Genomic DNA, 15,016 nt, shown 5'->3' on the forward strand with positions numbered 1-15,016 from the left:
AGTGACAGCAGTTGTACCATCTACAAACTGCATTGCAGGAACTCACCAACTTAGACAGCACCTTCCAAACCCACAACTGCTACCATCTAGAAGGACAAGGGCAGCAGCATCACCTGGAAGTTCCCCTCCAAGCCATTCACCATCCTGACCTGGAAATATATTCCCATTCCTTCACTGTCACTGGGTTAAAATCCTGGAACTCCCTCTCTAACAGCACTGTAGACGTACCTACACCACATGGACTGCAGCAGTTCAAGAAGGCAGCACACCACCACCTTTTCAAAGGCAATTAAGGATGGTCAATAAGTGCTGGCCTAGCCAGGAACACCCACATCTTATGAATGAATGTTAAAAAAACTGTTGTATGGTGAGAAAGATTTATAATGGGACGTCCAATTTGACTATCCATATGGTGGCCTCCTGAGACGTGGAATGGAGACGTGAGGTGCCTCTTAGTGGGCAAGTGATATGTTCCAAGGTTTGGGACTCATGGTCACAGTTGCACTTTGGGTTGTCCGCTATCTTTGAAATGTCCCATGCATATTTGGTTGAGTGTTGTCCACTCTCTACGAGGACGATTGAAGACAAGGACCTCGGCTGTTCAGTTGGTGATGAGGTGCTAATTCTTTATGCTGCGTGTCCCCATGATCCCGTAGATCTGGACAGCGTGTTGATGCCAGCTGCAAGAATATTAACTACTGTGTCCCAGAATAGCTGGCTTTATTTTAAACACTTTCATGGTGCATTATTCAAGTCTTCGTAAATAGAAAGGCCAGTGTTGTTCATGATTTTTTTCCAACTCACGGACCACAGTGGGGTAAATACCACTCAGTTGGTGTTGGATCCTAGTCACTAGTTTGGTAGGACTTACGGACGCAGGTTGCATGCTTGTTTCAGGATGGCCGAGTTAGTACCTAGACAGTGTAGGTCAGCAGACAGTTCTTAGGGAGAACATATTCTATTTATTTACAAAGGAACTGAACAGCTACACTTGCATGCTTTCAACTCAAACCCTGTCTCTACATTACAAATTCCAACTAGGGACTAGTGACTACTAAGGTCCTGCTCTGCTATTCATGTGATCTTCTATTCTAACACAGTTAGATTACCACAATTGGAGTGACCTTAAGCATCTCTGACACTGTTGTCATGTAGCAGCGTTTAACTGCACAGTCCAAAGTCTTTATCTGGCGGCTGCAGAGCCATGCATTTAAGCACCATCAACATTGGCAAAATGCAGGCATGCTTGCCTGCAGGATGATGGTCCAGATTATCAATTCATTTAAACACATGGAACTGTGCTTATTTTTAAAAGCGGTTTGCATCAAAATAGTTCATTAAAATACGAATGTTTCTTGCTGCAAAATAATTAAACTGGGTAGATCTATAAAGTTGATTGTTGCTGAAAAAAAGAGACGTGCTATCAAAGCTTTTCGTCTTGCACTCATCAGGATAGCTCGCAGGAAATTACCAACAGTAACTGGGGAACAAGAAGTTATCTTGTAAAAATATCAGCAATACTCAAGTTCTGTACTACCAAACGACTATTTAAAGTTGATGGTATTTGTGCAGTGTACAGTGATAGGGTTTGAAATGCGGACGGGCGCTATGACCCGGCGGAGGAGTGTTTGGAGCTGATGGCGGCGCGGACTCGATAGGGTGGACTGGCTCTGATCGGTGGAGGAAGCGAACCGAGGCGGCGGTGTGTGACCGACTGACCGGGGCCTTGTACCGGCTCCATCCGTTCCTCTCCCCTCCCCCTCAATCTGTGAGGACTCCGCCACTCGGTATGGCCACCGAAATGGATTCGCTCAGCTCGGCTGCAGAGAGTACGGCAGCGCCTGGCGGCGGCCTGGACGCCGACGATGATGAAGAGAACTGGCTGTATGGAGGTGGGTTAAACCCGGGGAGGAGGAGAAGGAGGAGGGGGAGGAGGAGGGGAGCGGGGGGCGGGAGTCACTTTCTCAAGAGTTGGGGGTTGCCTTGAATTGATGCATTTTATTCAGGAGTGAGTGGGGCGTTGGAAATGCACATTGTGCTTTTGTTGGAAGTGTCTCCAGAACATTAACTGTCTGGGGAATCAGCCAATATTTCCCTTAAAGGGACAATGCCCTTTGTGTTGGCCTAGGACCCAGAAGCAAAATGCGCGCACACTTACTTTTGTACCACTCTTGTGTGTTAATCTTGCCTTGCGTTCGATGTAAACAGATTAGCAGTGTCTTTAGCGTTGAGGCATTGCATTGCAAGTGATCCATTGAAACTTATTCCAAAAGCTCCTTAAGTTTATTGCAAGGAGAAGGGGGTAACTGTTGTACCGAGTTTCAATTTTCTCTTCCTGTGAGCTCTTTGGGAGGAATGCGATGGTGAGATTTTACTGGATTTTTAAAAAAACACGAGTTAACTACAGTAAAGAAATGACTTGTATTTACCTCCGCAGGAATTCCCACAGTGCATCTCAACGGATGAGTCACTTATCACTCTTATGTAGGTCTATTGCAGTGTCCCATAATGTGGCTCAGTTCATAGCACCCTCGTCTTTGAATCAGAGGGTTGTGGGTTCATGTCCCACTCCTGGAAAACCAAGAACTGTGATTGTACTCAAAGAGTTGCAATCTGTGACATTTGATAACTCGAAAGAGTGTAAATAATTATTGGTTTATAAAATCCCCCACTCTAGTGCACCTCTTCTTTTGTAACCTGTGCAGACGTACGGTTTCGCAGATGCCCTTCAAGCCAGGGCATTTATTGCTTTCCTGGCTGAGATCAGTTAACTCAATGCAGAGCGAGGACTGAACCTCAATCCATCCTGTTTTGTGTAGCTATATATTGGATCAGAATTTGATGCCAACATAACAGCAAGTGCCATTAACTCACTATTATTAATGTTCAGATTGCTCAGCAACTTTTGCCAAGGAAGAGAGATGCTGTGAATTAGGAATTTCCACAAGTTGCTGGACGATTTGTGCCACTGCACTGTCAGCCTCACCAAAAGAGCAGCTTGCCCTCAATTTTCCTGAGAATTAGAATACATAGCTCTGATGGGGGAACTAATACTGCACAGACTGAAACTTCTGTGAAGGCGAATTCTTCATAATGTGCAGCCTTAGCATGCTCTAATCAGCAAGTTATAAAAGTTTGTAGAAAATATTGAGAGATAACTGAGAGCAGTGAGGATTACTTTTGATTTCGGGACAGTTCAGTAGAACATATGTCTAAAAGGATGGGTTAAAGAATGAATTTCACCACTGACACTTTTTTAAAAATCTGTTGGGAAGTTTGATATTTAAGCCGTCTGTTGATACCTTAGCCAAATGGCCAGTCCATGTGGGAACCTAAGAGTCTGACCATTTGACGTGGATGGCATCACATGGAAGCCCCAGGCACCAGTCAGGAGATGGAACCTTTGCTATCCTTTTCCCCACCCTAGCACAGGGATGCAGAGGCATGTTGTATGCCTATGGCTGAGATCAGCAGCATTGTCTAAGAATCAAACTTGGAATCTTTTGCTCCCTATGACTCCATGTTACACTGTGTGGTACAGTTAACCATCAGTCAGATTTCTAATTAGTTAGTCATATGTCTGTTGAAAGCTGCCTTGCAGGCTTGGTGGATAATGGCATGATGTGGCTTGGTATTAAGCCGTACAGAGCAGAAAGATCCCAGATTTGTTCCGTGGTTTTGTGTTAAATAAGCTGATAGTAGTGTTGGTGCTATAACAGTTCTATATCTTCAATCATGGGGAGAGAGATATCAGCTATGGGTGCTACCCATCATAATTGCCCATTGACTCTTGATTGATGGTGCTCGTATGTGGGCATCACGTGAGAATATAACTGCATTTGGTTGAGCTGCCCATTATGGTTTAATTGCCTGTTGACACTCACTTGGGGTCACATGATCAAAAGTAAGAAAGAAAGACGTGCATTTATATCATGCTTTTCATAACCACTGGACATATCAAAAGTGCTTTATAACCAATGCAATACTTTTTGAAGTGTAGTCACTGTTTTAATGTAGGAAGTATGGCAGCCAGTATACACTCGGCAAGCTCAAACAACAATATAATAATGATCAGATAATCTATTTCTTGTGATGTTGATTGTGGGATAAATATTGGCCGGAACACTCGGCCATTAACGAAGAGCTGTAGGTGTCTGAGGAACTATATCTATAAAGTTAGTGCCTTCAGGGGAGATTGGAATAATAAAAAAATGAGCTCTTGACAAAATTCAGAGTACCCTCATGGAAGAGAGATACAGCCAAACTCTCATATCCATCCATCACTCCTGTTTTCAAATAATTGTCTTTTCTCCTGCAAACTTAATTAAGTTTGATTTTTTTTTGAGAATACACCTGAATATTTTGTGCTCCAGTCTTTAGAAAGGGTTTAAAGTCATTATTGCTGCTGAATAATAAATATATAGGCTTGTTGAAAACCACCCAACAATATGTCAAATCATTGCTTGAAAATTGACCCTGACCTTCCTCAAAGTAACACTATTCAAACAAAACTAAAACACTGCAGATGCTAGAAATTTGAAATTAAAAACAAAATTTTGGAAATACTCAGCACGTCAGACAGCATCTGTGGGGAGAAACAGTTAATGTTTCAGGTCATTGATGATCCTTCATCAGAAGTGAAGGTCATCATTAACCTGAAACGTCAGCCTTGCTGAGTATTTCCAGCATTTTCTGTTTTTAACGCTGTTCAAAGTTCTGAATGTGCTGCGTCCTACTGTGGTATGGGTTTATGAATTATTGGCAGCCTTCCTGTATCTCATCCAGTGGCAGTGGATGAGGCATTAAGTGTCAGCAGGTTATTTCAATGCAGTGGGTTCCATAATCAAGTCCAAACCTCTCCTCAGCTGATGCTCACACACGTACACTTCCCAGCAGGGTAAGTAAGGCGTGAGCAGGAATAGGAAGCCTAGCTTATTTTGCCCCTTACTGGCTCGGGTATGGACTCCGCAATGCCATAGTGGCGGAGATTAGTTTAACTCGGCATAGACTGGGAATTGGGCCTGTATAACCTAGTACTGTACCAGACGGGAAGTTTTTAAACTGTAAGGTTTTACATGTCTTTTCACCATTCAGTGGCAGCATGCCGACTTTTTTACTTGCAGCTCTTCATTTACAGCACTCTTGTGTTGTGAGGCCTTTAGTAAAGCTTTTATTTACCTTTTAAAATTTCTATGTTTGTATACATGCTGGTTTGAGGTTGCATGCCAGAGATGAGCAATGCTAAAGGCAATGTGAAGTTTCATATATATATCATTGCAGACAGGAACAGGAGTAGGTTATTCAGATTGTCCAGCCTTTTCTGCCATTCAATTGGATCATGGATAATCTGTATCTCTTCCCGCCCCCCAACCCCCCCCTCCAAACCAGTGTGATTCCATAACCCTTTTTGGGCTTTCCGGGTGGCTTCTGAGTGGTCAGCTCCCCAATGGAAATCCTTACAGTGCATCGCTATCCTCGATTGTCTGCTGCATTAATTGCTCCCAATCTCCTCTCTTTTACTGTTCTAAATTCCCCTGGTTCTTATGGTGGGTACTACTTAGCCCTAGCTACAAGGTAAATGCTACAGTAAGTCCTCACTTAAAGTTGTGATTTGCAGGAATGCAACCACAACTTTGTGAAACTTTGGCTCCTGTGGGAACTGCTGTTTAAACTTAGGTTCTGTAGAACCTTCCTTATCAGGAAAAAAAACAAATATTAAAACTTGAGTATTGCTGAAAAAAGACACGTTGAAGCTTTTTGTCGTGCACTCATCAGGACATTTGCAAGAATACCAAATGTAAAGGGATTGGGACTGATGTCCTAGGGGGGATATTTGCTAGAGTGGTTGGGGAGGGTTTAAACTAAAATGGCAGGGGGATGGGAACCTATGCAAAGGAGTCAGAGGAGAGCAAGGACAAGAACAAAAGACAGAAAGGGGAATAAGAAAAGTGATAGGCAGAGAAATCAAGGGCAAGAATCAAACAGGGCCTCAGTGAAAAATAGTGGGAATGGGACAAGTAATGTTAAAAAGACAAGCCTTAAGGCTTTGTGCCTTAACGTGAGGAGCATTCGCAATAAAGTGGATGAATTAACCGCGCAAATAGATGTAAACAGGTATGATATGGTCAGGATTACGGAGACATGGCTGCAGGGTGACCAGGGATGGAAACTGAACATCCAGGGGTATTCAGTATTTACGAAGGGCAGACAAAAAAGAAAAGGCGGTGGAGTTGCATTGCTGGTTAAAGAGGAAATTAACGCAATAGTGCTGAAAGATGTTAGCTCCGACGATGTGGAATCTGTATGGGTAGAGCTGAGAAACACTAAGGGGCAAAAAACATTAGTGGGGGCTGTATATAGACCCCCAAACTGTAGTGGTGATGTTGGGAATGGCATTAAACAGGAAATTAGAGACGCATGCAATAAAGGAACATCTGTAATTATGGGTGACTTTAATCTGCATATAGATTGGTCAAATCAAATTAGTAACAATACCGTAGAGGAGGAATTCCTGGAGTGTATACAGGATGATTTTCTGGACCAATACTTTGAGGAACCAACTAGAGAACAGGCCATTCTAGACTGGGTATTGTATAATGAGAAAGGAATAATTGGCAATCTAGTTGTGCGAGGCCCCTTGGGGATGAGCGACCATAATATGATAGAATTCTTCATCAAGATGGAGAGTGATGTAGTTGATTCTGAGACTAGGGTCCTGAATCTTAATAAAGGAAACTACGATGGTATGAGACGCGAGTTGGCTATGATGGACTGGGAAACATTACTTAAAGGGATGATGGTGGATAGGCGATGGCAAATGTTGAAAGAGCATATGGGTGAACTGCAACAATTGTTTATTCCTGTCTGGCGCAAAAGTAAAATAGGAAAGGTGGCCAAACCATGGCTTACAAGGGAAATTAGAGATAGTATTAGATCCAAGGAAGAGGCATACAAATTGGCCAGAAAAAACAACAGACCTGAGGATTGGGAGCAGTTTAGAATTCAGCAAAGGAGGACCAAAGGATTGATTAAGAAGGGGAAAAGGGAGTACGAGAGGAAGCTTGCAGGGAACGTAAAAACTGACTGTAAAAGTTTCTATGGTATGTGAAGAGAAAAAGAATGGTGAAGACAAATGAAGGTCCCTTACCGTCTGAAACGGGAATTTATAATGGGGAACAAAGAAATGGCTGACCAACTAAATGCATACTTTGGCTCTGTCTTCATAAAGGAAGACACAAATAACATTCCAGAAATGTTGGGGAACACAGGGTTTAGTGAGAGGGAGGAACTGAAAGAAATCAGTATTAGTCGGGAAATGTTGTTAGAGAAATTGATGGGATTGAAGGCCAATAAATCCCCAGGGCCTGATAATCAATGTCCCAGAGTACTTAAGGAAGTGGCTCCAGAAATAGCGGATGCATTGGTGGTCATCTTCTGAGATTCTATAGACTCTGGAACAGTTCCTACAGATTGGAGGGTAGCTAATGTAACACTATTTAAAAAGGGAGGTAGAGAGAAAACGGAATTAAAGACCAGTCAGCCTGACGTCGGTAGTGGGGAAAGTTCTAGAGTCCATTATAAAAGATTTAATAGCTGAGCACTTGGAAAACAGTGGCAGAATCGGACAGAGTCAGCATGGATTTATGAAAGGGAAATCATGCTTGACAAATCTACTGGAATTTTTCGAGGATGTAACTAGTAGTGTTGATGAGGGGGAGCCAGTGGATGTGGTTTATTTGGACTTTCAGAAGGCTTTCAACAAAGCCCCACATAAGAGATTAGCGTGTAAAATTAAAGCACATGGGATTGGGGGTAGTGTATTGAGATGGATAGAAAACTGGTGTAAACGGATCTTTTTCCGAATGGCAGGCAGTGACTAGTGGGATACCGCAGGGATCGGTGCTGGGACCCCAGCTATTCACAATATATATTAATGATTTAGATGAGGGAACTAAATGTAATATTTCCAAATTTGCAGATGACACAAAGCTGGGTGGGAGGGTGAGCTGTGAGGAGGGTGCAGAGATGCTTCAGTGTGATTTGGACAAGCTGAGTGAGTGGGCAAATGCATGGCAGATGCAGTATAATGTGGATAAATGTGAGGTTATCCACTTTGGTAGCAAAAACAGTAAGGCAGATTATTATCTGGCTATAAATTGAGAGAGGGGAATGTGCAATGAGACCTGGGTGTCCTCGTACACCAGTCGTTGAAGGTAAGCATGCAGGAGCAGCAGGCAGTAAAGAAGGCAAATGGTATAACAAACAAAAAAACAGAAATACCTGGAAAAACTCATCAGGTCTGGTAGCATCGGCGGAGAAGAGTACAGTTGACGTTTCGAGTCCTCATGACCCTTCAACAGAACTAAGTAAAATTAGGAAAGGGGTGAAATATAAGCTGGTTTGGGGGTGGTGGTGGGGGGGGTGGGGGGGTGGGGGGGGGTGGAGGTTTGTTGGGACAAGCAGCCAGTGATAGGTGGAGATAACCAAAAGCTGTCACAGACAAAAGAAGAAAGAGGCGTTGAAGGTGGTGATATTATCTAAAGGAATGTGCTAATTAAGAGTATAAGACAGGACAGATAAGGTACAGATAGCTCTAGTGGGGGTGGGGGAATACTAAAAGGTAGAAATAAACAATGGTGGAAATACATTTAAAAATAATGGAAATAGGTGGGAAAAGAAAAAAATCTATATAAATTATTGGAAAAAACAAAAAGGAGGGGGAAGAAACGGGAAGGGGATATGTTGGCCTTCATAGTGAGAGGATTCGAATACAGGAGCAGGGATGTCTTGCTGCAATTATACAGGGTCTTGGTGAGACCACACTTGGAATATTGTGTGCAGTTTTGGTCTCCATATCTGAGGAAGGATGTTCTTGCTTTCGAGGGAGTGCAGTGAAGGTTTACCAGACTGATTCCTGGGATGGTGGGACTGACATATGAGGAGAGATTGAGTCGGTTAGGATTATATTCGCTGGAGTTCAGAAGAATGAGGGGGGGATCTCATAGAAACCTATAAAATTCTAACAGGACTAGACAGGGTAGATGCAGGAAGGATGTTCCCGATGGTGGGGGAGTCCAGAACCAGGGTTACAGTCTGAGGATACAGGGTAGACCATTTAGGACTGCGATGAGGAGAAATTTCTTCACCCAGAGAGTGGTGAGCCTATGGAATTCGCTACCACAGAAAGTAGTTGAGGCCAAAACATTGTATGTTTTCAAGAAGGAGTTAGATATAGCTCTTGGGGCAAAAGGGATCAAAGGATATGGGGAGAAAGCAGAAGCAGGCTATTGAGTTGGATGATCAGCCATGATCATAATGAATGGCGGAGCAGGCTCGAGGGGCCGAATAGCCTACTCATCCTATTTTCTATATGGAACAACAATTTATACTTCATGAGAAGAGGGTGCTGATTGGTTGGCAAGTGGGCTCTGATAGAGGTGTTTCCATGGAGGATGCACCAGTTAACTGATAACTGACAGTTAACTGCCAAACTTAATTTAAATTCACACCAAGCAGGTTGACTTGGATTGGTCAAGTCGTTGCCCTGGGGAATGAACCAGAGAATGGCTGTCGCCTATTTTGTTCAGTTGAAATAGATGCAATGTGTGTACATATTCTTTCTGTCTGCAAAGACCAGAGCTCTCATAAATGTGCCACACTGCAAGCCTGATTGAATTCATAGAACATTCAAGATTGCTGAGCAAATGATGTCCAATCGCAGAATCACATCCAATGTTGGACACTGTGTCATACTCTCTGGTTCGTGCCTTCACTGGTTTGTGCATTCTCTATGGCAACACCTCTAGCAATCGGAGTCCATTAGCCAACCAGTGACCACTCTCTTCTCATGAAATATAAATATTTACATTTGGTATTCTTGCAAATCCTGATGAGTGTAAGACAAAAAGTTTCTACATGTCTTTTTCCAGCAAGTTCTATACAACAAACAGCTATAAATATTCAAACATTATACCATCTAAGTTGAAATTTTTTTAAAAATTCTAAATTCCTACATTGGTAAATGAAATAACTTTTGAAATAAAATACATTTTTCTTTAATTTTTAAATTTAACTTTCTACTTACAATACCTCCTGCTTGCTGCGGATCCTGCTTCCTGAACCTCCCAACCCCTGATCCTTCTGGTTACTGCAGATCCTCCCCCTTCGAGTTGGGGCCTCTCCCTGACCTCTGAGTGAAGGCTCAGGAGAAGGGCAGCGAGGCAGGAGCAGCTTCGACAATCATTTGTGGGGAGAGGCTGCTGCAAAATAGTGCCAATCGGATCATGCAGGAAACGACAAAACAAATCTCACGATGTTCAACAAGATTACAGGCCACATTAACTTACCAACATTGAAGCAAAACAACGCTAAATGGGGAAATGTTAAACGAGGACTTACTGTAGGTTAAACTACCATTGCCCACCCCCCACTGAACCTTTATTCAAATTTGGCTTCCAAATTCCTGATCTTCTCAGGGTATCAAGACTACACTTCGGCACTAGACTACACTGTAAGACTCGGGTGCCGTGTTTTTATTCTGCTCTGTTGCTTAAATTCTAAAGTAACTTTGAGCAGCTTACATGCCTTTCTCCACTGCCACTGCCCTCTCCTGAGCCTGAAACTGGCCTACCAGTCATACTGGTTTTTCAGCTTCAGCTACAGTCTGGTTCCTGGCCAGAGATTCCCTCTCCTCTATCAAAGTATATTTCTGTGCAGCTTCTGGATATTTAAGGTGGGTCTCCAACTGCAACAATGTCCTTTAGCTACCCTGCAACTATATCTGCACTTCTGAATCTTCATTCCCATGGAAATTTGCCCATCAGTGCATCCTCTGATACTGTTATCTTTCAGACGGCTCCTGGACCTCACTCAACCGCCATACCTACCTCCAAACTTGAACAACCGTTTAATAAAAGCAAAATACTGCAGATGCTGGAAACCTGAAATAATGCTCGAAATACTCTGCAGGTCTGGCAGAACCTGTGGAGAGAGAAAATGAGTTAATATTTCGAGTTGAATATGACTCTTTTTCAGAATGGAAGGAGGGTAAACATGTAGTGGGTAATACAAAGTTGAAAGAGGGGAGAGAGAGGAAGAACAAGAAGAAAGGTCTGGGATAGGGTAGAGGGCAAGAGAGATTAAATGACAAATATGCCATGGAACAAAAGGTTTTTGATACGTCTTCCTTTTTCCTCAACTAAGGACCCCCCACCACTGTGGTTGACAGGGCCTTCAACTTTTCTGACCCATTTTCTGCAATGCTGCTCTCACTCCCTCCTTCCTAGAAGACTCTGTCCCCTCCCTCCTAGAACCGTGATAGGGTCCCCCTAATCGTCACCATCCCACTAGCCTCCACATTCAAAGGATCATACTCCACCATTTTAGCCACCTCCAGCATGATGCCACGACCAAACACATCTTCCCCTCCCCTCCCCTGTCAGCATTCCTAAGCGCTATGATCCCAGCTGATGTTACTACTGGACAAGCCAGATCTCAGGATGGAACCCGGCTGACAGATCCCAACATTTTTATTTTTTGTTTAGAAACATGGAGAGTGGCTGCTGTACAGAATCACAGGAATCAGCTTGTGAACTTTTAACTAAAGATTAAAACATCTATTAAAGTAGAAAAGATGAACAATATTACAATACTTCATCCCCAACGAAATCTTTACAGATATATATAGATTTGTAAGGATAACATAAGGTACAAAAGCTATCTTGTACCCTAATGTTCACAGTAAGTACACAGTCCATGTAAACCAATAGGTGACCTGTGGTCAGACGCACCCCACTCTGAAACCAGGTGACAGATGCCACCCTAAATGGATCTCTCCTCAACTTCTCACCGCCCCCCACGCCCCCCGCCTCAAAACCTCAGATGCTTGTCACACTGTGAGCCAACTGGGCTCACTGGAACTCCCTCTTTCACACGTGGGTTTTCAATCTCCACTCTCGAAGAACCCGCTTTGGAATCTTCTTCCAAATGACGCTTTCTCTCGAACACCTCCAGGGCTTTGAACTCTCCTTCTAATGTTCCTCTCCTCTGGATTGCCACGTGCATTCAAGCTTTGCCTTCCACGCACTCTCTCTCAGATACTCAACAGAGTTGCCTACAGAACACTACTGCTTCACATGCCCATAGTAAAGAGTTACAGACCTTTGGCTGTCTGCTTGGATCTTCTGGCTTCTCGCAAGCCTATTTGGCTTTAAGTCTGCATCCCACAGCTTTCTCCCTTTAAGCTTGGAGCCTTACTCTCTGCTCCGTACTTTCACCTCCACTGAACAGGATCTTGATCCAGATTCCTGTTGTTTCTTTGACTAGAAGGTCTTGGGACTTTTTTTCCTTTAGGACCTGCTCCCTGGTTTATAGGACCTTCTCCTGTTCTTATGGGTTACCTGCTCTCTCTTCAGTTCCCGCTGCTGTGTCTGTCTCTCCTGGCTTCAACTGAACTAAAATTGCTTTCTATTTTTCCCCGTCTCTGTGTGGGCCTCCTGTTGCAAGGCAACAGTACAGTTTATTTTTTCTACCTTGTGTTTGTTTTAATGTCCCTTCAAGAGTAGCAAAACCTCATTAAAATGCAAGCATCTTTTAAAGTGAAACTAAAACTCAAGTTCTCTCCTCACTCCCTTAACACACACACACACACACACAAATAATAATTAAACTTATACTTAAAGATATACCTTATTCGTAACACTCTCAGATACGGATGTAACTTACTTAAACTCTCTAGTTCCTCGCACTAAGGAACTGTGCCCTCCGTGACACCTTGTCCACTCCTCAATCACTCCCAACCCTCATCCCCCCCTTCTCACCGACACCTACCCATGCAATTGCAGGAGGTATAGCACCTCCCCTTTTACCTCTTCTCTCCTCAACATCCAAGGCCCAAAATACATTCTCCAGGTGAAGCAGTGATTTACTTCTACTTTCAATTTATAATACTGTATTCATTGCTCACAGTGTGGTCTCCTCTACTTTGGGAAACCAAACGCATGTTGGGTGACCGTTTTGCAGAACGTCACCACTCAGTCTGCAAGCATGACCCCGAGTTTCCAGTTGCTTGGCATTTTAATTCACCACCTTGCTCTCACGCTCATGTTTCTCTCCTCGGCCTGCTGCAGTGTTTTAGTGAAACTCAACGCAAGCCCGAGGAGCAGCACCCCATCATCCAATTAGGCATTTTACAGCTTTCTGGACTCAACATTGAGTTCAACAATTTCAGACCATGAACTTTGTTCTTTTGTCCATGAACTTTTGATTCTGTTTTTTATTACCTTGTGCCGGTTTGAATCTTGTTTTTCGTGGTTTTGCTTTTGGACAGAACTGTTTATTATTCTGGAATTTGCACTCTGAGCAAATGCTTTGTCTCTTTACTACAACCATTATTGCTCCTTTTACATTTTGTACCATGACATCTTTGTCATTTCATCCCTGGTGCCCTCTACCCTATCCCAGATCTTTTGTTCTTCCTCTCCACCTTTTCAACAGCATATAACCAGTCATATTTCTGCCCTTCTTCAGTTCTGAAGACATTATGTTCAACTTGAAATGTTAACTGTTTCTGTCTGCACGGATGCTGCCAGACCTACTTAGCATATCCATCACTCTCTGTGTTTATTATCACAGTATCTTTACAGTGCAGAAGGAGGCCATTTGGCCCATCGAGTCTGCCCTGGTTCTCTGAAAGAGCATTCCACCTAGTCCCACTCCCTTGCCTTATCCCCGTAACCTTGTACATTTTTCTTTTTGCAGGTAGCAATCCAATTCCCTATTGAATACCTCAATCAAACCTGTCTCCACCCCCCTTTCAGGACGTTTGCTCCAACCACCCTCTGCGTGAAAAAAATTTTCCTCACATCACATTACTCCTTTTGCCAATTATTTTCCAGGCAGACTCTACCCTACCTATGTCAATTTTATCCCCCCCCCCACCATTAACCTTCTGGCATTAAGCCTGGACTTCCTTCTAGTGTATCCTCTCTTTCCCATTTATTATGAGAATATATGTATCCTAATAACCAGACAACTTGAATTATTGCTGTGTCTATTCATGTGTGCCTTTTGGCTGCTGCTCCAGATCTGAGCCCATTGTTTCTATTTCCATTTTTTGTCTCCAGCCCTTGTAACTTCTTTTCTCTATACCTCCTAGACCCTATCTCCTTGCACCACTTCTTCCTGTCAGGTGCTCTGCCCTCTCAAGTCCTTATCCCAACCCTTCTGTATTCTTTGACCTTCCCACTCTCCTGCCTCTGTCCCAGGCTTGACTTTCTCTCAGATAAGCCTACAGTTCCTTCTGTGCCTTTCTTGGCATCCTTCAAAGTATTAAGGCAATCGTTGCTGCCTCCTTCTGAACAGCAACCCCAACTGCTTCATCCAACCCTCTTCTCAACGCTGCTGCCCGATATTCCTGTTTGGGGCTAATCTTGCCAATTCTTCCTGGTTCAACTCACCCTTCCTAGTGTTGACCTTGTGGAGTTTACCAGTGGATCAGTTATCACTGTGCATCTCCACATCTTCCACTAGAGTGTTTATTAATCTGTGACCAACGCCTTTGCCAAGTGGCTGATTGCATTGACATCATGGCACCGTTTCTCCCTAAATGAAACAATGCTGCCTGGCTATACCTTCCAGAACTTTCCCTGCCCACACCATTGCAGTGGCAGTGTGCCTCTTATCACCAAATTGTACCTTGGCCTGTCCTCTGGCACTTCCTCCTTTGAGCATCTCACCTTGCTTCAACCCTCTAATCTCATTTAAAATCCTCATCCTCTACCACCCACCCAGGTATCATAAAAACTTTCTCTCAAAAAACCTCTTCCATTTCACATACAACTACATTTTCAAAATCCCAACTGACAAGTTTTTGACTCTGCATTCACAACATTTCTGCAGCTACTGATCTGCTTAACCACACTGACACCTCCACCTTTAATGTCCTAATCCCCATCAAAACCATTACTCTCTTTCACCTTGCCATTCCTCTTGGTATGGCCCTCATCTCTACACCCTA

The 15,016-nt window shown here is 43.4% G+C and overlaps 1 protein-coding gene across 5 annotated transcripts in view; it reads left to right on the plus strand.

Moving 5' to 3' along the window:
* The first annotated feature begins 1,622 nt into the window (after nucleotides 1-1,622).
* LOC144683912 (pre-mRNA 3'-end-processing factor FIP1-like) overlaps nucleotides 1,623-15,016 on the plus strand; it is a 64,298-nt gene continuing 50,904 nt past the window's right edge. For 4 of the 5 annotated variants that reach the window (XM_078547475.1, XM_078547477.1, XM_078547476.1 and 1 more), the window contains exon 1: nucleotides 1,628-1,892. In XM_078547475.1, the coding sequence (XP_078403601.1) occupies nucleotides 1,790-1,892 (103 nt within the window). In that variant the 5' untranslated portion in view covers nucleotides 1,628-1,789. Of the gene's footprint in view, nucleotides 1,893-15,016 lie in introns of all 5 variants that reach the window. The other variant, XM_078547479.1, reaches the window with a different exon arrangement.

The sequence above is a fragment of the Cetorhinus maximus genome, chromosome 8, assembly GCF_964194155.1.
Source record: "Cetorhinus maximus chromosome 8, sCetMax3.hap1.1, whole genome shotgun sequence".
Classification (NCBI taxonomy): Eukaryota; Metazoa; Chordata; class Chondrichthyes; order Lamniformes; family Cetorhinidae; genus Cetorhinus; species Cetorhinus maximus.